Raw genomic sequence first — 23,919 nt, forward strand, 5'->3', positions numbered from 1 at the left:
ACTTTCTTTGTCATAATAAAAGGGGAAACTATTCTGCTTTTCTAATCAAAATGAAAATTATTCTATGTTTTTAATCCAATATAAGAAATAAACATAAAAGACAATGCAACTGCTCACTACAAATGGCCTTGTAGATTCACTATGACTAGAATTGACTGGGGTTTCCTTTAGCCGCTAGCTAATCACAAGTGGGCCATGTGTGATTGACTAAGTTGTTAATAGGACTCTTGGACCCTCCAGGTCACAGTTATCCAGTGGCGGGTGCTTTTAGCATGCAGTTGTGTTAAAATTTCTGGGTATTTTATTCTCACACTGCATTACCTAAAAACAGGTCAATTTCCAATTGCAAAAAGAAAGAAAAGTATAATGAAAACAGTGAATAGTGATGCTTTAAAATGCAAGTGCCCATGAACATGTTCATAGTATAACTTGAAAAGACTCAATTTTGCGATTCAAATGTTGCTGCTTGATATTGCAGTTCAAGGTTTGTCATTGAAATTCAAGATTTGCTTTTAAGGTTCTCTTTCCAGGTCCACTATTCTTGTTAAGTATCAACTTAAGCTTGCATTTGTTTGAGCTGATCCGCACTTGTGTGAACCAGCCTGAACACAGTCAAGATGGCTCAAATGTGGTTTAAGTTGCTCAAACATGGTTAAACCTGTTCAATCTTCTCGGTTTTAGATTGATTTTTTTTCTATCTACATTATGAGAAATTCTAGGGAATTTGGGAATATTTGTACTGATTTGGCAAACTGCTTTGGGAAAAAAGTTTGCAACTTATTCAACCATCTCAAGTGGTGAATGGGGGGCTTTGGGGAGTTGTTTATTAAACAAACTTTATTTTCAAATTGCGTCTGTGTGTACGTTTTTTCAAGCTATTTAGTTATAATTTATGGCATAGGGACCTCTGTCTATTATACTGCAACCACTGGGATGGCAAATTTACCATTCCAGAGGTCCCAATATTTTTCATTAACCTGGCCCTCACCACCCATGGGACCAACAAGACACCGGGCACATATTTACTGGTGAAGTTTCTCCTATTCATTTCAGTGGAGTTTCTAAATTGTGGAATGCAAAAACATCCAGCAAATATCAACCGCAGATATACCACATAGTTTTGATAATCTTTTTCATATGCAGTGTGTTTTTGTACTTTTTTTAAACAAAAGCCAGGGAGTAACTGGCCGAATAGACCTTCAATGACAAGCAATGATTCCTTTAATTAATACATTATTTATGGGGGTGAGCTCTCCTCTTCACCATATCATCAGTTTATGCATGCTTGTGTTAAGAAGTGTTAACATTTCTGAAAAGAGTAAAGAAAAGGCTTTTAGATCATTTCCTTATTATACTATCCCTTTTCATTGTTATTTGTTTAATCCCAAATTAGAGGACCCTCAAGTGCTCGCATTAGGCTATGGCAGACCTTTGATATATTTACTCTTCTTTAACATTAATAATCTTTTCCACTTAATGCAAATAAATGAACAATAAAACAACATTTTACAAGGAGACATGTTCTGCTGGAATGCAAACTAACTGATGTGTTTGCATTCAATTGAGCAGCATTTATATTATATTAAAAGTAATGAATTGCTATAATTAAAATTGAAACAATAGAGAAATAGAGCTCCATTTAAATTGTTTCTAAGTACAAACTCCTATGGGTCATGTTAATGTATCTCCAGTGTTGCTAAATGCTCCTTATTGATTGTTTGCTTCTCCACTGGCGGCTAATAGGGTAGGCCAAATCTGCAACTACTTTGAAATGGCAAATTGTGTGATAAAAAATTTAGGATAACTGGTCACATGTGTCATCTAAAACAGCTGTTATCATGTATGTTCCATTTTTCCCGAAGCCACTGTTGCCTAATTTTCTATATTTTTTCAATATCAAACCCACAATAAAAAAATCACTAATATGGAAGTGGGAACATTTAGATAAACGGATGCACTGAAAACTGACCCAGAATATAAACTGCAGAGCACTGTAACCAATCATACGCTTGCTTTAATGTTCTATACTGTGACAGAAAAATGACAGATTCTGCTTTGTTGCTATCGATTACATTGTCCTTTTTGCACAGGTATCTGCGTCAGTTTTCTTAAATATCTTGTATATTTTGCTACAATACATCAGTTATATTACCTTAGAAGATATAAATATGTTGGGCCTTATTTGCTATGCACAAATACATCCAAAGTGCAGTTTAAAATCCTCTTTGGAGAGTAAGGGCTAGATTTACTAAGCTGCGGGTTTGAAAAAGTGGGGATGTTGCCTATAGCAACCAATCAGATTCTAGCTTTTATTTATTTAGTACCTTCTACAAAATGATAGCTAAAATCTGATTGGTTGCTATAGGCAACATCCCCACTTTTTCAAACCCACAGCTTAGTAAATCTAGCCCTAAGTGTGTACCTTGAAATGTACTAGGAGGACTATGTAGTAGACATTGGTGTGCAACTACACATCCAGTAGTCTAGGTAAAGGAGGTCCACTGACCATACCACTCAGATAATACATAATATTGAATATGAAAAGGTTTTATCCATGCAAGTGAACATCCAATTATTCATTGGCATGCAGTTTGTTAAAGGTGTTAAAAACTAGCAAATGTTCAGAAAAGTATTGATAGGCTGATATACTTACGACTAGTTAGTGAGTCAGACATAATTATGATCAATCCAGGGACAATGCGACTAGTTCCACATGTTCCTATGAAGGATGCAAAATAATTTTTAACACAAGTGAAACTGTTAGTAAATAAAATGTGTACAAGTGTATTATTTGGTTTAGTACTACTAGCAGTATATATCATTTAACAAATGTATTTTACACATGGTAAATAGCTACATGGCACCATAAACTTATCCGAGAGTCACTGTAAACTTGGATGTTGGCTATAGGAATAAAGTCAGTACATAGATGGTATCTCGTTATTAGAAGTCAGTATCTACCAGATTAAGGTAAACAGGTACATGTCCATTATAATCCTTGCTAAGAAATTGTCCAATCTGCTTGGACAATATACATTTTAGACAGCAAACAATATATTTGATTGCTTTCTATTTTTATACATTTATATTTCACCTTTTTAACTACATCCCGTGAATGATCTTCTTCAGACTTCTACTGTATATCAATACTACTGTTATTGACTAAAAGGAAGGATGGAGATACCACAAAAATACATGTTATGCATGGATAGGGCTGTCATATATTTGAAGTATAAAAATGAGACCCCAAGTTGTGAGTTTCATTCATTGACCCTGAACTATGATCTCCCAACAATAGACATTTTCATGTTAATAGGAGGGACATTTCTGAGTTGGTGATGCTCAGATACAATTTTATTGCTTGTAGACATCTCTATAAATTATTGTGTATTATTTTCTCATATCCTAAACGTCAATGTCCAGAACTTCTATGCTATCCAAAATGGGAAATATGGATTGAGATCCTTTGGAGAATATATCGTTTTATGCCAGTACAACCAATTGCAAACTGACTAGGAATCTCTATGGGAAGTTCTCAAAACTAGGACCTTTCATGAAGACAAAAGAAAAGCCATAAAATATGGTAGACAATTGCATTAGACACAGTAATAAAGTCAATCAAGAAAGTAATGTGGCAAAGTAACATGATCCAGTTACTCCGTAAATACCATCAATGATATTTCCTACAGCATTTGGCATGGTGGATAAGCTCAGATATGTGGCTTTCAGCACTTCAGCACAACCTGTATGTTTATAGGATATGCTGGTATGGGAAGGATTATGATTTCCTTTCTTCTCCTGACACCTTATTGTTATTTTTTCTATATGAATGTTTATATAAAGAAGAAAATAAATTGGTGCTGTATGCAGATATCTTGCACTGATGAGTTGATTTGCACAGCACTGTCTATGGACTTTATTTGTAAAAACATTTGTGGCATGGGGAGTAAAGATTGGTGAATCGATTATACAGATTTTAAAAATAGGCTCAATATCAAAGAATCACTGTCAGTATATTAAATCATGAATCTGTCCTTTATTCACCAAAGATTTACCAAGTAAACAACGCCCAACCGGAGAATCACGCCAATCACTGTCCATGGAAATTATACAAGCCGACACAGTCAGCAAGCATCAACAAGTGTGTCATGTTTGTCATATGTTGCATTCATTCTGAGTTATACTATGGAAAATATCTGAGGATACTCCTTGTGACAGTTAGTAGCCCAGACTACTGTACCCATGTGATCACACTGCCTTTGCCATGTACTGCAGAATTGCCTGTTTGATATATCTTTTTCCTCACACATTTAACCTCTTCACTATAACACACTGACCACCACAAAAGACAACTTTCTGTTCATGTCATGAGCACTATTATCTGCGTGTATAATTACCCAGGCAACATACTATAATCCCAATGGGTGTATCTGTTGAAATGCACTGACTTGCGTAAAGCAACATTTTGTTTAACGAGTCATTAGCGATATTACCTATATAGATGTAGAGGTGCACAGGCAAATCACTGTAATACACAGTGTATTTGTTAAAATGCTACAAGTGGAAAACAATGAGAACATGAGAGGAAGACAATGATATTAGGAAAATTGAAGCATGTACTATATGTAAATGGTATTTTCTAAACATGCATTGTATGTGTATGTAATCAATGTATGCTTTAGAAAGCTGAGAAAAACATTTAAAAATTCATTCCACAGAAAAGGAAAAAATCTTAAAAACAACCTTGAAGGAACAAGTTATCTTCACAAACACCTTTGACAACTGTCATGTTCTGCCAAGTGTTACTGCAACTTGAAAGTCAGACTGTATCCTGACATTCACTAATCGAATAAAAGACTGGAAATGCTAAAAATACAAAGGTGAATGTAGCAACTAGGAAACAACACAGCAAATTTGTTTAGCACTTTCTAGAGATTTGCTAGACTTTGGTTACAAGTATTATAGAAATATTTTATATTAATTGTTTTGCTGATATTAACAAAACAATTGAATATTGATGCAGTCCACGATATGGCTTCTTCCATTACGGTTAGGTGAAAAATCCTCTTAACACCTTACAGTTCAAAACTTGTTGAATGTTTTCTGTTTTCCAGACATAAATCTTATGTTTATGCAATTCACAAATGAAAAGTATTACAACAGAGGGATGGTCATCAGCCTGAAGGAGATTAAAAGGCTGAGGTTTGAGATCAAGTCTGGTATAGGCTTCTATACATGAAAGGGTTAAAAAAAAAAAGGCACATGACAGGAGTAATTGGATACTCCCATGTTGTGCTTAGCTGATCTGGTAATAATTTTTATGTGAACTTATGAACTTCCTCTTTGATCCTGTGCAAGTTTCCCGCACTCCCATCCGCCAGGTATTGTGGTTTGGCAGTATTTACTGGTGCAGGAAGGTGTTTTGTTTTTATCTCGGTCAGTTCTGTTGTTTGCTGGTCTATGAGTGCTTTTGGTGCCAATGCTCGTTTGTGGTAGATGGTGAGTGCTGTCTATCAGGTTGGTGGACCTGGTGTTGCAGAGGTTCTGAGTGCCAGTTCCTGTGGTAGTGTGGTTGTTGCATGGTTCTTGATTGGATATTGCAAGTATGGCAGTGCACCATCGGTTTTGTGGGTTTGGTGAGTTGTGTTACAGCCGGAAAGCGTTGGCGGCCAGAGGCCAGTACCTGATGGGTGCATGGTTATTCAGCTGAAGAGTCCGTATCCATTCACAGTTTAGGCTTTAAGTTTGGTTACAGGCACCGCCCTCGGGGGGAAGGTTTGTTGGTGCATTACATGTGCAAATCCTCTAAGCTTGTGGTAGATGGATACCTGGTCGTTCTAAGGATGCGCTCCTGGGAGGAAAATGTCTCCCAGTTGATTTATACCAAAAGAATGGGTGTGAAGATACCGGGTATATCTGGCCCAGTGCTACCCAGTACCTTCTAGGATTCGTATGGTCACTCAGGCAAAATGCAGTTATAAAAATACAACAGTATATTTATTGTCATACAAACAACACTAGAATATTATATACACACAGTAAATAAATGCCAGGCAGATTTACCACATCATCTGTCCCTTACCCCAATAGCTTCAGGAATTATAGTCACCTGCTGTCCGGACTTCACGACCCATGGATTTCTCTCAGCTGCATATATAGACTCTACTTAGAGAATGACAACTCAAAAGCTAGATCTTGAACCTTCATGAATGAAATCCCAGAATGAACACCCTTTCACCCCTGGAGTTGTTCCTTATATCACAGGTCTAATTTCCAGCCTTTCCCCTCCCTGGGCAAACCCCTGGGTCTATTCTCCTTAACCATTGGTCAGTGCTGGACTAGGGGGGTTGGACAGGGGAGTGAAGATGAGCTGTCCTTCCAGAGAACCTCCCCTGTTAGATGGTCTGTCTGGACTAGCCTGGTGAGAACAATGGACACTAATTAGTTTTCCTACTCCAGCACATGGCAACCTGATCCCTACCCACAATCCCCCTGGCTTCACTTTACAGACAATGGATAGCAACCTTACTGCAAGCCATCAATATACAATACACAATATACATATTTACACTGAACTACAATGCCCCCTTAGCCACATGTTATTGGACAATTCAATTTTAGTCTGGTGAGCTTGGGAACAAAAGAAGGGCTATAAAAAGTATTTGCTATAATCCACATTATGTGACAAACGAGAAACAGAATGATTAGCGTATCACATTTGTTTCGTCACAGTGGGTGACCCTCATTGTGGTATTTTGGTATTGGTTCTAACTGGTTGCTTGTGTTTTCTCCTCTACCATACATTTGTTTCCTATTAATAAAACTGATTCTCACTTGCCAAAACTTGCTGTCTGTGTGTTTATTTTATATTAAGGAGTTAAGCCTTTTTTTAAAGAATCTTTAATTTAGTGTGCATCATACATCATAGAAACACTTGCTTGTACTGTTTTTTTCCCATTTTTAAAGATACAAAATAATTCTGGAAAGCTTCACGGCATAGTTCCTTACCTTCCTTTACAGACACGGATTCTTCTACCTTGGCTGTTTCTTTTTCTATAAAAAAGGTAAAATTTGTCAGTAATCACAAAATGATTTATAAATGTGTCTTTGGTAATTAGGAAAACACTTTATGTCATTTATAACTCCTGACTTTCCCCCGATGAAGCTTAGGAGTTGGGTTTATAGCAAGAGCATTTTTATAAGTTCAAATAAGTTGTGAGAGTCTGCAAAAAAACTAAAACGTGCCTTTGAATCTTAAGCTGTTAGCATGGTAAAGTAATTTTAAATTGGGTTCATACTTAATCCTTCCAAAACACCAAAAGTTGCCAGTGGAGGCATTTAAAACAGAGCCGACATGAAATAGCTGGTAGTTTATGAGATCAAAATTACCATATAGAGCAGTGCAAGTATGTGCATCCTATACAGCTCTATTGGAGGGCACATAGAGTATCTCTTGAGTTTAAGTGTCAAGCCTAAGCATTTTCTCATTTTAAGTATAGGTTTCACATATAAAGATTTCTTTTTACAGCAAATTGGTGCAAATACATTTTAAATGCTCTTTTTCATGACCGATAATATATTATTCTTGTATTGTCATGCAATTAGCGTATCCCCAGAAAGTGATCTCATAATTTAATCAGCTAGTTCTCCTGTGTAGAGCAATATAAAATATGTGTACTTCTTACGTGATCTGATGTAGCTATAGGTCCCAGGAACAAAACTTGAATATTTTAGCTTTAATATTAATTATATGTATTAATAAAGTAAAGCTAAAGAACTTTAGCTTTAACTTTTTTAATAAATCCTCTACATATGCCACATTTGAACACAGATGGGATAGGCAAAAGCTGGGAAAGCTCGGTGGAGTATCACATACATTCTTTGTGACAATTTTACATTATTGCTTGAGTGCTTGTCACCCAAGAGCCAAGAGCTCCCTTTTGTGCCTGTTTTGTTCTCCCTTAGGATGTACTTCTTCTGAATAAAATTAGAGAAACAACAGAAGTGAGTGATAAATTAATGTATGGAATCTATATATTGCTCTACTGAAAAGGAATTCAAAGTCTATGTTTTTTACTGTGATGGTGACTATGTTGTTGTTTTTGAGATACTGGACATTAAAATCTGGCTATAATTAATATAAAATGGATATATAACTATACAATTAGTATATTTAACTAGAAACTGAGTTACTTTTAAATTGTACACATAGAAAGAAACACAATATGTAAACAATTTAGGGTAAATTCAGCCAAAATGAAATTTGGGAATTAGCTGTTATTACTCTTTATTTACTTATTTTTGCATTTTTCTACGTATATTCTGGAGAGGGAATGACAAACATAGGAACATTCAAACATTGCATTTTACAGTATATTCCCCAGCCAGACTGGTCAGAAGGATCAGCAACAGTGGAACTAAGATGGTTTCATTTGACAAAGCTCATCAGCAGCACTAATATAACAATTACTGAAAGTAACAGTGATTCCTAGCTGTAGGGACTGTTCTTGACAGTGGTTACATCTTCTCACAGTAATAGCTTCAGAAGCAGGGCTTATAAATATCGCTTGAACCTCTATATAAAACTCCTTAAAATATATGTTAGATGACCATGCTCTCAAAAGTGTAAATAAAATGCACATTCTTCCTACCTTCTTTAATTGGTGAAGGCTTTTCCTCCTTTATCTCCTCTTCTATAAAGTGCACACACAAAGTTTATTAAAGTTTTGATCAGATTTGATTATCAGATTTACGAAATCATACCCAAATTGATTCTCAGTTTTGTTGCATATTTATTTATTTATTTTTACAAAACTGACAAAATGCTGAAGAAAAATATGTAAGTTTATACTATACTGTGTATGTTACTTGTTTTATGAGTAAATGTCTTTGTTTCAAGTCGTAATATCAAAAAATGAAAAAACAAATCTGAAAAAATAGGCAAATTTAGAGGAAATACACTTTAATACATAACTACAAAAAAGTGTTTTAATAATGAATAATTAATTAATTTTAATAATTGTTCTACAGATACAGTCAGCTACACCTTCTGAGCATAGACATACCACATGTTTACTTTAAGTCTGTATCTGAGGGAAGTACTTGTGAAAATACGTCAGTGACAGTAATGGTCCAGCATTTAAAGCACACAGAGGTTAAATGAATGAATGAATCAATCAATCAATGAATGAATAAATGAATGAATGAAAGAATAAAATTCATTGCAAAGCGAGTAGGTCCCCTAGAGAAAAGCATTTAATGCAGCAGAGCAATGAAATTACTGTACAGATATTTAGGGGTGGTATCTGATTTAATTAACTGATTAATAATATTTATCTATTATTAATAACACAGCAAATCTGAAGAAATGTAACATCTGTAAGCTTTGGTTTAACTATCAGACTAGAATCATCACAGCTATCAAATCAATACCCTTCAGAAAGTGTTTTTTCCTGTGGTTCTGTAATACTGGCCCAGCAAATTAATTTTGTTAACAAACTTAAAAGTGTGTCATACATGGATTCTTCCTGCTCAGGCCCTTTACACTCAGTCTGTGGCTTCATGCTTGTCTCCATTCCCTTCCTCTTACCATGACAGTGGATCGGTCAATCACATGAGTGGAGATGTCACTGCCTTCTACAAGAACTGTATGCTAATCTTTTGAAATAATCTGTGCTGTTGTGAAAATTTGGATGATCTGATTGGATACAGGTTGCTCTATCCCAACCCTTTTCAACACTAGGGACATAAGATGTGTAGGAGTTGATGAATGATATCTAAAAGGTTCCTTAATGCTAATCAGTGCTGATCTAGCTAACAATTGTCCCCATCCCATTCCCCACCAGGCCTCACCTGGAAATCTTCTAATTGATAGAAAGATAAACTGCAATATTGTAAAACAGAATTCAACTGGAAACTAAGCTTGTTAGTGAGGGCATAAGCCATCAACTGTAAGTAAAAGCTACGTATATAACATACTTGTTTTCTTCAGTTTAAACATTTTTGCTGTAAGAACAAAAACATTACATGGAAAATACAGATATACAATGCCAAATGTGTGCATGTCACAAGACATAATGTATTTTCGCAATGGACATGGATCAATTCTTGAATTGGATTGGCAAATTAATGCAAAAATGTTAAAATTCACTGGAATGTCTTAACTTCTTGATCAATTAAAAAAAATTCAAATGGTCGAAAAAGTTCAACTATGTTCAAGTAGGTTGGACCATTATTGACCATGGGCGAGCTGGTTCGCACATGATCTAGCATGTTTCAAACATCTGTACACCGGTTTAATCATCAGAACTTTCCAAATACAAGAAGAGACCGGCATATAATTTCAGACTATGAGCTCTCAGAATGAATGCTATTAAAAAAATAAATCAGTCCATTAAAGTTTATTGAACTCGCAGGGGAAGGCGAGGGTATACAAAACCTTAGAAGACCACATTTGGAACGATCAGTTGAACATGAATATTGCAAGTCTAATTACCACAGAGACAGGGTAGATATATTCCGAAAGAGTACTAAAAACTCAAAATTTGCCTACACTATGACAATTTTATTCTCCATAAGGAAGGTTATCTTACTGAAATTCCAGGCGTGTTTCCACCCAGAGCTGCCATACTTGTGACATTCTAAATACAGGAGACTTTCATATAGTAAAGCAACATGTATGCATAATCGGCTCATAAAAATAGCAATTTGAATTATATGAAAATTTACATCTGGATATTATAATGAATCTATTTGCTGCAGTTGCTACTACTGCTCATAGTGAGCAAACAGGGCTTTAAATATTTGTACAATATTACATGGCCGTGCACTGAAACGCTCAAATAAATACATATTTTTCTTACCTTCTTTAACTGGTGAAGGCTTTTCCTCCAACGGTTTCTCTTCTATAAAGCACAAAAAAGTTAACTATTTCATAATAAGAAATTCATAGCAAAACCAATTTTCAGGATTTGGATGCTTCTTTACAAATTTATTTATTTTAATATTCTTTTTACAAAACTGACACATTGAAATTCTCAAAGAAAATATATTTTTGTATACTACACTGAATAAGCTATTTCATCTAAGAGTTAATGTCTTTTTTTGAAGTCTGTTACATAGAAAAATTGAAAAAAATGCAAAACTAGAGAGAAAATATACTTCAATATTCTACTAAAACGTTTGCAGCAGCATTAATTTTCAAACAGATGTAGTCAGTTCTGAGAATAACGTTACCAATCAAGTATAGTTTAGTTTAAGACAAAAGGAGTGATAGGACAATGAAACAAAGTAATACACCTGACACAATTCTTCCCTGCACTGCCCCTTGTGGTAAGTATTTGTGACAAAACTTATATACTTGATATATTAAATGGAAAAAATAAATAAATGTTTCCTGCAGTTTTAATACGACGACTTAGCGAGAAGCATTTGCTAAAGTATAGCAATTAAATTACTGTAAATGATGTAGATGATGTAACTGATTTAATTAACTGAATAAGGATATTTATCCATTGTTAATAACACAGCAAATCAAAAAAAGTGTAACATCTGTAAGATTTAATCCAACAATCAGAATAGGTTCATTATAACTTTCATTCAAAAACCCTATAGACCTTTTTCCCAGACTGTACTGATTCTGTGAATTCAACCCAGTAAATTAATTTTGTTAACAAACTTAAATGTGTGGCATATGGTGTATCAGAGGGAGAGACTTCCTGCTCACCATCCCACCCCCAACACTCAGTCTGTTGTCTCCATTCTCCTCCTTCCATCCTTCCATCATGACAGTGGCTCTGTCAGTCACATGAATGGACATGTCACTGCCTGCTACCAGATCTACATGCTCATCTTTTGAAATAATCTGTGCCGTTGTGAGCATTTGGATGATCTGATTGGCTACTGGTTGTTCTATCCCCACTCATTTCAACACTAGGGACCCATGGTTGTGCAGGAGATAAAGAATGATATCTAAATGTTTCTCAACTCCAGTCCTCAGGACCCACTAACAGTGCAGGATTGCCAGGTGACCAGTGAAATAATTATACCACCTGCTACACTGTGTCAGTCAGTAATGAATACACCTGTGCTTCAGCAAGGAGATATGGAAAACATGTACTGCTAGGGGGTCCTGAGGACTGGAGTTGATAAACACTGGTCTAGCTGATGATTACCCTCATCCCATCATCCACCAGGGGATCTTCTAATTGATATAGACACACAAACAGCAACATTGTAAAACAGAAGGGAACTGGAAACATAATCAAATTTAAAGAGAAAATACACTTTAATATTCTACTAAAATTTTTGCAACTCCAGAAATTTTCATACAGATGTAGTCAGCTAACTCTTCTGACAGTAAAGATGCCAATGAAGTGTAGCTTATGTTAAATCTGAAGGAGTGAAAGGACAATGAATCAAAGTTATACACCAGACACAGAGGATAATGAATCAAAGTTATACACCAGACACAGTTCTTCCCTGCACTGCCCCTTGTGGGAAGTGCAAAACTTCAGTGACAGTAATGCTCCAGCATTTCAAGCACACACTAACTAGAGGAATGAATGAATTAATGAATGAATGAATCCACCTCTAGGTCCTCTAGGTGTAATTGCTCTGTCAGCAATCTCTAGAGTGTGCTGGCATTGTTTTCTGCACACCAATTATATATGGCTGGGCAGGTTTTTTTTTATTTTATAAGTGTATTCATGAGGTTTGTAAAGAAATTTTGATAAGACCACCTAGTGAGAAGCATTTACTGCAGTATAGCAATGAAATTACTGTATGTATTGTAGGGGATGTAACTGTTTTAATTAACTGAATAAGGATATTTATCCATTGTTAATAACACTGCAAATCAGAGGAAGTGTAAGATCTGTAAGCTTTAGTCCAACAATTAGAATAAGTTCATCATAGCTGTCATTCAAAAATACTTTTGATATAGACACAAAAACAGCAATATTGTAAGATAGGAGGGAACTGGAAACTAAGCTTGTTAGTGAGGGCATAAGCCATCAACTGTAAGTAAAAGCTATGTATATAACATACTTGTTTTCTTCAGTTTAAACATTTTTGCTGGAAGAACAAAAACATTAGAAGGAAAATATAGATATACAGTGATAAATGTGTCCATGTTACAGGACATAATATATGCTCACACTGGCCACGGGCCGATTCTCAATTAGGATTGTCGAATTAATGCAAAAATGTTAAAATTCACTGGAATGTCTTGACTTTTTTGATCAATTAAAAAAACATCAAATTGTTGAACAAGTTTAGCCATGTTTAAGTAGGTTGGACCATTTTCACCATGGCCGAGCTGCTTCGCACATGATCCAGTCTGTTTACACATATGTGCACCAGCTCAATCATCAGAAGTTTCCAAATACATAAAGAGGCCGGCATATACTATCAGACTATGAGCTCTCAGAATGATGCTATTAAAAAAATAAATCAGTCCATTGAAGCTTATTGAACTAGTGGGGGAAGGTGAGGGCTATACAAAACCTTAGAAGGCCACATTTGGAAACATCAGTTGAATATGCCTACTGTCAGTCTGATTACCTCAGAGACAGGGTTGGAAAACCTAGTTATATTGGACACGTGTCTTCTCCAGATTTTCATTTCTTAAAGGGAATTTTTTTTTTCCAACAGAGAAATCAGATGTCAACATTTGCCTATACTATGCCAATGTTATTTTCCTCAAGTAATGTTCTCTTACTGAAGTTCCAAGCGTGTTTTCTACCCAGAGCTGCCATACTTGTGACATTCTAAGTACAAGAGACCTTCATGTAATAAAGCAATATGTATGCATAATCGGCTCATAAAAAAGCAGTTTCAATTATATCAAAGTTTACACCTGGACATTATAATGAATCTATTTGCTGCAGTGGCTACTTCTCCTCATTGGACCTGATTCATTAAGGAAAGTTAAGTAAAAAATTGAGTAAGTAGTCTCAGGGACAAAACGATGTTGCAATGCAAGGGGTGCAAATTAGTTTTCTATTTTGAACATAAGCTAAATACTGTCTGTTTTTTCATGTAGCACACAAATATCAACATTAAATTTCAGTGTACAACTAAACTATCAAGCATTTGTGTGCTACATCAAAAAATAGACAGTATTTAACTTATGTGCAAAATAGAAAGCTAATTTGCACCCATTGCATTGTAACATGGTTTGTCCAGGATACTACTTATTCAATGTTTTTACTTAACTTTCCTTAAGGAATCAGGCCCATAGTGATTACCCAGGAAGCAGGGTTTAAAATATTGTTACAAAATTACAAGGCTATGCTCTCAAATGCTTAAATATATGCACATTGTTCTTACCTTCTTTAATTGGTAAAGGCTTTTCCTCCATCAGTTTCTCTTCTATAAAGCACAAAAATGTTAACTATTTCATAATAAGATAAATTTTTGAATTCATAACCAATTTTCAGGATTTGGATGCTTCATTACATATTTAATTAAAAAATTTTTTTTACAAAACTGAAATTCTTAAACGAAATATATTTTTGTATACTACACTAAATATGCTATTTCATCTAAGAGTTAGGGCTAGATTTACTAAGCTGAGGGTTTAAAAAAGGGGGGATGTTGCCTATAGCAACCAATCAGATTCTAGCTGTCATTTTGTAGAAGGTACTAAATAAATGAAAGCTAGAATCTGATTGGTTGCTATAGGCAACATCCCCACTTTTTCAAACCCGTAGCTTAGTAAATCTAGCCCTTAATGTCTATATTTGAAGTCTATTACATAGAAAAATTGAAAAATAGGCAAAATTAGAGAGAAAATACATGTCAATATTCTACTAAAATGCAACAATAACATTTTTCATACAGATGTAGTCAGCTAACTCTTCTGAGAATAAATATACCAAGGAAGTGTAGGACAATGAATTAAAGTTATACACCTGACACAGTTCTTTCCTGAACTGCTTCTTGTGGGAAGTATTTGTGACAAAACTTCAGTGGCATTAATGCTTCAACATTTGAAGTACACAGTGATTAGAGGATGTTACAAGCCGTGGCTTCACTGTGAGCCGCCGCAGCTCATTATTGGCCAGTGCCCCGCATCCCAGGCATCGCAATGATGACCGGGATGTTACTTCCTCATTGTCCCAGCCGTCACCAGGACAATGGTTGACCCACAACCTTGGACTGTCTCTGCTATCCTCCTCCTGTATTCTGGTTACTCTCTACCGGGCACTATGGTTAGTTTGTAAAAAGCTTCTAATACTATAGAGCTAAGTCCTGGGGGCATCCGAGTACCTCCGAACATACTAGTTCTACGGGAAAGGCGGCTGCTATAGGTGAAGATCTCACTCAGTCTGGTTCTATAAGCACATCAAATAGCCGTGGTCCTAACAGAGGAATGAATGAATGAATGAATAGATCCACCTCTAGGTGTAATTACTCTGTTAGCAATCTCTAGAGTGTGCCGGCAATATTTTCTGCATACCTATTATATATATATATTTTATTTTATAATTGTATTCATGAGGTTTTTAAGCAAAAATAGATGTATTAAATCAAAAATTTTGTTTTTCTGTACTTTTGATAAGATCACTTAGCAAGAAGTATTTACTGCAGTATAGCAATAAAATTACTGTATGTATTGCATAGGTTATGTATTGTATATAATATTTTCCCATTGTTATTAGCACTGCAAACCAGAAGAAGTGTAAGAACTGTAAGCTTTAGTCCAGCAATCAGAATAAGTTCATCAAAGCTTTCAGTTGAAAACCCTTCAGACCTTTTTTCCCAGATGTTGCTGATTCTGTAAAATTGAGCAAGCAAATTAATTTTGTTAACAAACTTAAATATGTGGCATAAGTTGTGTCAGACTAAGTCTGTGGCTTCCCGCTCTTCTCCATTCTCTTCCTTACATCATCACAGTGGCTCTGAATGTACATGTCAATGCCTGCTACAAGATCTACATGCTCATCTTTTAAATAATCTGTGCTGTTGAGAGCATTTGGATGATCTGATTGGCTACAGGTTGTTCTTTCCCCACCCACTTCAACACAAGAGGCACATGGATGTACAGGAGCTGAAGAATGATATCTAAACGGTTCACTACCCATAATGGTTGATGGTCTAGCTGATGGTTACCCTCATGCCATCCTCCACCAGGGGATCTTTTAATTGATATAGACACACAAACAGCAATATCGTAAAATGGAATTCAACTGGAAATTAAGCTTGTTAGTGAGGGTATAAGCCATCAACTGTAAGTAAAAGCTATGTATATAACATACTTGTTTTCTTCAGTTTAAACATTTTTGCTGGAAGAACAAAAACATTAGATGGAAAATACAGATATACAGTGCAAAATGTGTCCATGTCACTGGACATAATATATTTTCGCACTCGCCATGGATCGATTATCAAATAGGATTGGCAAATTAATGCAAAAATGTTAAGATTCACTGGAATGTTTTGACTTTTTGATCAATTAAAAAAATATTGTTCAGTTAAACAAGTTCCACCTTATTCAAGTAGGTTGGACCAATTTTGACCATGGCCGAGCACATATGTGTACCGGCTTAATCATCAGAAATTTCCAAATACATGAGGAGGCCGGCAAATACTCACAGAATGCATGCTAATAATAAAATAAATGAGTCCATTAAAGCTTATGGAATTTGTGGGAGAAGGTGAGGGCCATACAAAACCTTAGAAGTCCACATTTGAAACCATCAGCTGAACATGCCTACTGTAAGTCTAATTACCACACAGACAGGGTTGGAAAACCAAGTTATATTGTCCACGTGTCTTCACCAGATTTTTTCCAACAGAGTAATCAGAAGTCAACATTTGCTATACTATGACAATGTTATTTTCCTCAAGTAAGTTCTCTTACTAAAATTCCAGGCGTCTTTTCTACCCGGAGCTACCATACTAGTGACATTCTAAATATAGGAGACCTTCATGTAATAAAGCAACATGTATACATAATCGGCTCATAAAAAGCAGTTTAAATTATATGAAAGTTTACACCTGGACATTATAATGAATCTATTTGCTGCAGTGGCTACTTCTCCTCATAGCAATTACCCAGGAAGCAGGGCTTAAAGCTTTGCTACAATTTTACATGTCCATGCTCTCAAACGCTCAAATAAATGCACATTGTTCTTACCTTCTTTAATTGGTGAAGGCTTTTCCTCAATTGGTTTCTCTTCTATAAAGCACAAAAAAAGTTATCAATTCTATAATAAAATACATTATTGAATTCTTTGCAAAACTAATTTTCAGAATTTGGAAGCATCATTATTGTTACATATTTACTTATTTCGATCATCTTTTTTTTTTTTTTACAAAACTGATACATTGAAATTGTCAAAGGAAATATATTTGTGTGTACTACACTGAGTGTGCAACTTCATCTGAGAGTACATTTCATCGAAAAATTGAAAAATAAGCAAAATTTGCGAGAAAATAGACTTTAATATTCTACCAAAATGTTTGCAACTGCATAAATTTTCATACAGATATAATCAGCTAACTCTTCTGAGATAAAGAAGTGTAATTTACTTTAAATCAGAAGGGGTGATAGGACAATGGAACAAAGTTATATACCTGACACATTTCTTCCCTGCACTGCCCTTGTGGGAAGTATTTGTGACAAAACTTCAGTAACATTAATGCCCCAGCATTTCAATCACACAGTAATTAGAGGCATGAATCCACTTCTAGGTCCTCCAGGTGTAATTGCTTTGTTAGAAATCTCTAGAGTGTGTTGACATTATTTTGTGCCCACTATTTATATATAGCTGAGCAGGGCTTTTGATTCTATAAATGTATTCATGAGGTTTTTAAAGAAATGTTGATAAGACCACTAAGCAAGAAGCATTTACTGCAGTACAGCAATTAAATTACTACATGTATTGTAGGGGATGTAACTGTTTAAATTAACTGAAAAAGGATATTTATCCATTGTTAATAACACAGCAAATCAGAAGAAGTGTAAGATCTGTAAGCTTTAGTCCAACAATCATAATAAATTCATCATAGCTTTAATTCGAAAACCCTTTAGACCTTTTGTCCCAGACTTTGATAAATCTGTAATATTGACCCAGCAAATTAATTTTGTTAACAAACTTAAATGTGTGGCATATGTTGTATCAGAGGGAGAGACTTCCTGCTCACCATCCCACCCCCAACACTCTATCTGTGGCTTCCCTCTCATCTCCATTCTGCTCCTTCCATTATGACACTGGCTCTGAATGGACTCTGCTACAAGATCTACATGCTCATCTTTTGAAATAATCTGTGCCGTTGTGAGCATTTGGTTGATCTGATTGGCTACAGGTTTTTCTATCCCCACTGATTTCAACACTAGGAACACATGGATGTGCAAGAGATGAAGAATGATATCTAAATGGTTCTCTAGCCCGAATGAGTGATGGTCTAGCTGATGGTTACCCCTATCCCATCCCCTGCAATGGGATCTTCTAATTGATATAGACACACAACCAGCAATATTGTAAGATAGGAGGGAACTGGAAACTAAGCTTGTTAGTGAGGGCATAAGCCATCAACTGTAAGTAAAAGCTATGTATATAACATACTTGTTTTCTTCAGTTTAAACATTTTTGCTGGAAGAACAAAAACATTAGATGGAAAATACAGATATACAGTGCAAAATGTGTCCATGTCACTGGACATAATATATGTTCGCACTGGCCACGGGCCGATTCTCAAATAGGATTGTGGAATTAATGCAAAAGTGTTAAAATTCACTGGAATGTTTTGACTTTTTGATCAATTATAAAAACATCAAACTGTTGAAAAAGTTTAGCCATGTTTAAGTAGGTTGGACCATTTTCACCATGTCCGAGCTGCTTCGCACATGATCCAGCCTGTTTACACATATGTGCACCAGCTCAATCATCAGAACTTTCAAAATCCATAAAGAGACTGACATTTACTTTCAGACTATGAGCTCTCAGAATGAATGCTATTAAAGAAATAAATCAGTCCATTAAAGCTTATGGAACTTGGGGGAAGGTGAGGGCTATACAAAACCTTACAAGGCCACATTTGTAAACATCAATTGAATATGTCTATTGTGAGTCTGGTTACCAAAGAGACAGGTTTGGAAAACCTAGTTATATTGGACACGTGTCTTCTCCAGATTTTCATTTCTTATAGGATTATTTTTTTCCAACCGAGAAATCAGAAGTCAACATTTGCCTATACTATGACAATATTATTTTCCTCAAGTAATGTTCTCTTACTGAAGTTCCAGGCGTGTTTTATACCCATAGCTGCCATACTTGTGACATTCTAAATACAGGAGACCTTCATGTAATAAAGCAATATGTATGCATAATCAGCTAAAAAAAAAAGCAGTTTGAATTACATGAAAGTTTACGCCTGGACATTATAATGAATCTATTTGCTGCAGTGGCTACTTCTCCTCATAGGAGCCTGATTCATTAAGGAAGGTTTAGTAAAAAATTGAGTAAGTAGTCTCCTGGACAAAACCATGTTGCAATGCAAGGGGTGCAAATTAGTTTTCTATTTTGCACATAAGTTAAATACTGTCTGTTTTCATGTAGCACACAAATATCAACATTAAATTTTAGTGTACAAATAAATTATCAAGCATTTGCATTCTACATGAAAAAATAGACAGTTTTTAACTTATGTGCAAAATAGAAAGCTAATTTGCACTCCCTACATTACATGGTTTTGTCCAGGAGACTACTTACTCAATTTTTTCCTTAATTCTTTCCTTAATGTATCAGGCCCATAGTGATTACCCAGGAAGTAGGGCTTAACGAATTGGTACAATATTACATGGCCATGCTCTCAAACAATCAAATATATACACAAAGTTCTTACCTTCTTTAATTGGTGAAGGTTTTTCCTCCATCGGTTTCTCTTCTATAAAGCACAATAATGTTAATTATTTCATAATAAGAGAAAGTTTTGAATTCGTAACCAATTTTCAGGATTTGGATGCTTCATTACATATTTATTTATTTATTTATTTATTTTTACAAAATTGACACATTGAAATTCTCACATGAAATATATTTGTGTATACTACACTGAGTATGCTATTTCACCTAAGAGTAAAACATTTTTTTTGAAGTCTGTTACATAGAATAATTGAAAAATAAGCATAATTAGAGCGAAAATACACTTCAATATTCTACTAAAATGTTTGCAAGACGATTAATTTTCATACAGATTTAGTGAGCTAACTCTTCTGAGAATAAAGATACCAAGGAAGTGTAAGAAAATGAATCAAAGTTATATACCTGACACAGTTCTTCCCTGCACTGCTCCTTGTGGGAAGTATATGAGGCAAAACTTCAGTGACATTAATGCTCCAACATTTGAAGTACACAGTGATTAGAGGATGTTACAAGCCGTGGATTCACTCTGAGCCACGGCAGCTCATTATTGGCTGATGCCCCGCATCCTGGGCATCGCAATGATGACCGGAACGTCACTTCCTCCTTGTCCCAGCCGTCACCAGGGCAATGGCTGGTATGCTCTCTCAGTCAACGCCGCGTCCCGGCATGAAGGGATAGCCGGGAGCGTGCACAACTTTAATTACTTATCAGCCTCCTGGGGCTGATTATGCAGGGATCAGACCTGTTTTAGGATTGAGGGCATAGCCTGCCTGTCAGTTATTGCATTCTCTATGTTTGCACATATTGCCGACCAGATCCACTGTTCCTGTGTACCTCAGTTACCTTAGACTTGACCACCTGTTGTGACCCTTTGGCTTGAATTTGGACCTTGCTTGAACTCCTGTGCCCTTTTGTCCTTTGCCTGTTTTGTTATTGCCCGTGTATGCAACCTGTCCTGAACTTTTTCGTGTCCCTGGTGTATCCTGCTCACTTCTGACCCACAACCTTGGACTGTCTCTGGTACCATCCTCCTGTGTTACTCTCGACCGGGCGCTGCGGTTATTTTGAAAAACTTCTACTACTATAGAGCTAAGTCCTGGAGACATCCGAGTACGGCCGAACATACTAGTTCTATGGGAAATGCGGCCGCAATAAGTGTAGACCTCAGCCAGTCTGGTTTCTAAAAGCACATCAAATAGCCATGGTCCAAACCGGGGAATGAATGATTAAATGAATGAATTAATGAATGAATGAATGAATAAATAAATGAATATATCCACCTCTAGGTCCTCTAGGTGTAATTGCTCTGTTAGCAATCTCTAGAGTGTGCTGGCATTATTTTCGGCACACCAATTATATATGGCTGTGCAGATTTTTTTTATTTTATAAGTGTATTTATGAGGTTTTTAAGGAAAATTAGATGTATTAAATGGAAAACAATGCTTTTGTTTTTCTGTACTTTTGATAAGATCACTTAGCGAGAAGCATTTACTGCAGTATAGCAATGAAATTACTGTATGTATTGTATGGGGATTTAACTGATTTAATTAACTGAATAAGGATATTTATCCATTGTTATTAACACAGCAAACCAGAAGAAGTGTAAGTACTGTAAGCTTTAGTCCAGCAATCAGAATAGTTTCATCAAATCTTTCTCTCGAAAACCCTTCAGACCTTTTTTCCCATATGTTGCCGATTCTGTAATATTGACCCAGCAAATTTATTTTGTTAACAAACTTAAATGTGTGGCATATGTTGTGTCAGAGAGAGACACTTCCTGCTCATCATCTCACTCCCAACACTTAGTCTGTGGCTTCCCGCTCATCTCCATTCTCCTCCTTCCATTATGACAGTGGCCCTGAATGGACATGTCACTGCCTGCTACAAGATCTACATGCTCAACTTTTGAAATAATCTGTGCCATTGTGAGCATTTGGATGATTTGATTGGCTACAGGTTGTTCTATCCACACTCATTTCAACACTAGGGATACATGGATGTGTAAGAGATGAAAAATGATATCTAAACGGTTCCCTACTCCGAATGTGTGGTGGTCTAGATGATGGTTACCCCCTTCCCATCCCCACCAGGGGATCTTCTAATTGATATAGCCAAACAAACAGCAATATTGTAAAATGAAAGGGAAATGGAGACTCAGCTTGTTAGTGAGGGCATAAGCCATCAACTGTAAGTAAAAGCTATCTATATAACATACTTGCTTTCTTCAGTTTAAACATTTTTGCTGAAAGAACAAAAACATTAGATGGAAAATATAGATATACAGTGCAAAATGTGTCCATGTCACAGGACATAATATATGCTCACACTGGCCATGGGTTGATTCTCAAATAGGATTGGCGAATTAATGCAAAAATGCTAAAATTCACTGGAATGTCTTGAGTTTTTGATCAGTTACAAAAACATTAAACAGTCGAATAAATTCAACCATGTTCAAGTAAGTTGGACCATTTTTGACCATGGCCAAACTGTTTCTCACATGATCCAGCTTGTTCACACATATGTGCACCAGCTCAATCATTAGAACTTTCCAAATACATAAAGAGGCCGGCATATACTTTCAGACTATTAATTAATGAGTCCATTAAAGCTTATGGAACTTGTGGGGGAAAGGTGAGGGCTATACAAAACCTTACAAGGCCACATTTGGATACATCAGTTGAACATGCCTAATGTAAGTCTGATTACCACTTAGACAGAGTTGGAAAACCTAGTTATATTGGTCATGAGTTTTCTCCAGATTTTTATTTCTTATAGGGAAATTTTTTATCCAACAGTGTAAGTAATCAGAAGTCAAAATTTGCCTACACTATGAAAATGTTAGTTTCCGCAAGGAAGGTTATCTTACTGAAGTTCCAGGCGTGTTTTCCACCCAGAGCTGCCATACTTGTGACATTCTAAATACAAGAGACCTTCATATAGTAAAGCAACGTGTATGCATAATCGTCTCATAAAAAGCAGTTTGAATTATATGAAAGTTTACACCTGGACATTATAACGAATCTATTTGTTGCAGTGGCTACTTCTCCTCATAGTGATTACACAGGAAACAGGGTATAAAGTATTGATACAATATTACATGGCCATGCTCTCAAATGTTCAAATAAATACACTGTTCATACCTTCTTCAATTGGTAAAGGCTTCTCCTCCATTGGTTTTTCTTCTATAAAGCACAGAAAAAATTAACTTTTTCATAATAAGATACATTATGGAAAGTTTTACAGAATTGATTTTGAGGATTTGGATGCTTCATTATTGTCACATATTTATTTATTTCAACATTATTATTATTTTTTTACAAAATTGACACATCGCAATTCTCAAAGGAAATATTTTTGTGTATACTACACTGAATATGCTATTTCATCTGAGGGTCTGTTACATAGAAAAATTTAAAAACAAGCAAAATTCGAAAGAAAATACACTTCAATATTCTACTAAAATGTTTGCAACTCCAGAAATTTTCATACAGACGTAGTCCGCTAACTCTTCAGAGATAAAGAAGTGTGGTTTACTATAAATCGGAAGGAGTGATAGGACAATGTAACAAAGTTATACACCCGACACATTTTGTCATAGAGACATAGTCAGCTAACTCTTCTGAGAATAAAGATGCCAAAGAAGTGTAGTTTATGTTAAATCTGAAGACGTGAAAGGACAATGAATCAAAGTTATACACCAGACACAGTTCTTCCCTGCACTGCCCCTTGTGGGAAGTGCAAAACTTCAGTGACAGTAATGCTCCAGCATTTCAAGCACACACTAACTAGAGGAACAAATGAATGAATGAATTAATGAATGAATGAATGAATCCACCTCTAGGTCCTCTAGGTGTAATTGCTCTGTTAGCAATCTCTAGAGTGTGCTGGCATTATTTTCTGAAGACCAATTATATATGGCTGGGCACGTTTTTTTTTATTTTATAAGTGTATTCATGAGGTTTGTAAAGAAATTTTGATAAGACCACCTAGTGAGAAGCATTTACTGCAGTATAGCAAAGAAATTACTGTATGTATTGTAGGGGAT

The 23,919-nt window shown here is 35.7% G+C and overlaps 1 protein-coding gene across 1 annotated transcript in view; it reads right to left on the reverse strand.

Moving 5' to 3' along the window:
* Nucleotides 1–23,919, reverse strand: part of TRDN (triadin) — a 535,205-nt gene that overhangs the window by 231,055 nt on the left and 280,231 nt on the right. The window contains exons 26-37 of the mRNA XM_075200931.1: nt 23,015–23,056; nt 22,090–22,116; nt 19,855–19,896; nt 17,144–17,185; nt 16,263–16,289; nt 14,332–14,373; nt 13,048–13,074; nt 10,863–10,904; nt 9,979–10,005; nt 8,652–8,693; nt 7,009–7,053; nt 2,654–2,719 (exon numbers count right to left, since the gene is read on the reverse strand). Coding sequence (XP_075057032.1) covers nt 2,654–2,719; nt 7,009–7,053; nt 8,652–8,693; nt 9,979–10,005; nt 10,863–10,904; nt 13,048–13,074; nt 14,332–14,373; nt 16,263–16,289; nt 17,144–17,185; nt 19,855–19,896; nt 22,090–22,116; nt 23,015–23,056 — 471 coding nt within the window. The remainder of the gene's footprint in view (nt 1–2,653; nt 2,720–7,008; nt 7,054–8,651; nt 8,694–9,978; nt 10,006–10,862; nt 10,905–13,047; nt 13,075–14,331; nt 14,374–16,262; nt 16,290–17,143; nt 17,186–19,854; nt 19,897–22,089; nt 22,117–23,014; nt 23,057–23,919) is intronic.

This window comes from Mixophyes fleayi, chromosome 3 (assembly GCF_038048845.1).
Source record: "Mixophyes fleayi isolate aMixFle1 chromosome 3, aMixFle1.hap1, whole genome shotgun sequence".
Taxonomy (NCBI): domain Eukaryota; kingdom Metazoa; phylum Chordata; class Amphibia; order Anura; family Limnodynastidae; genus Mixophyes; species Mixophyes fleayi.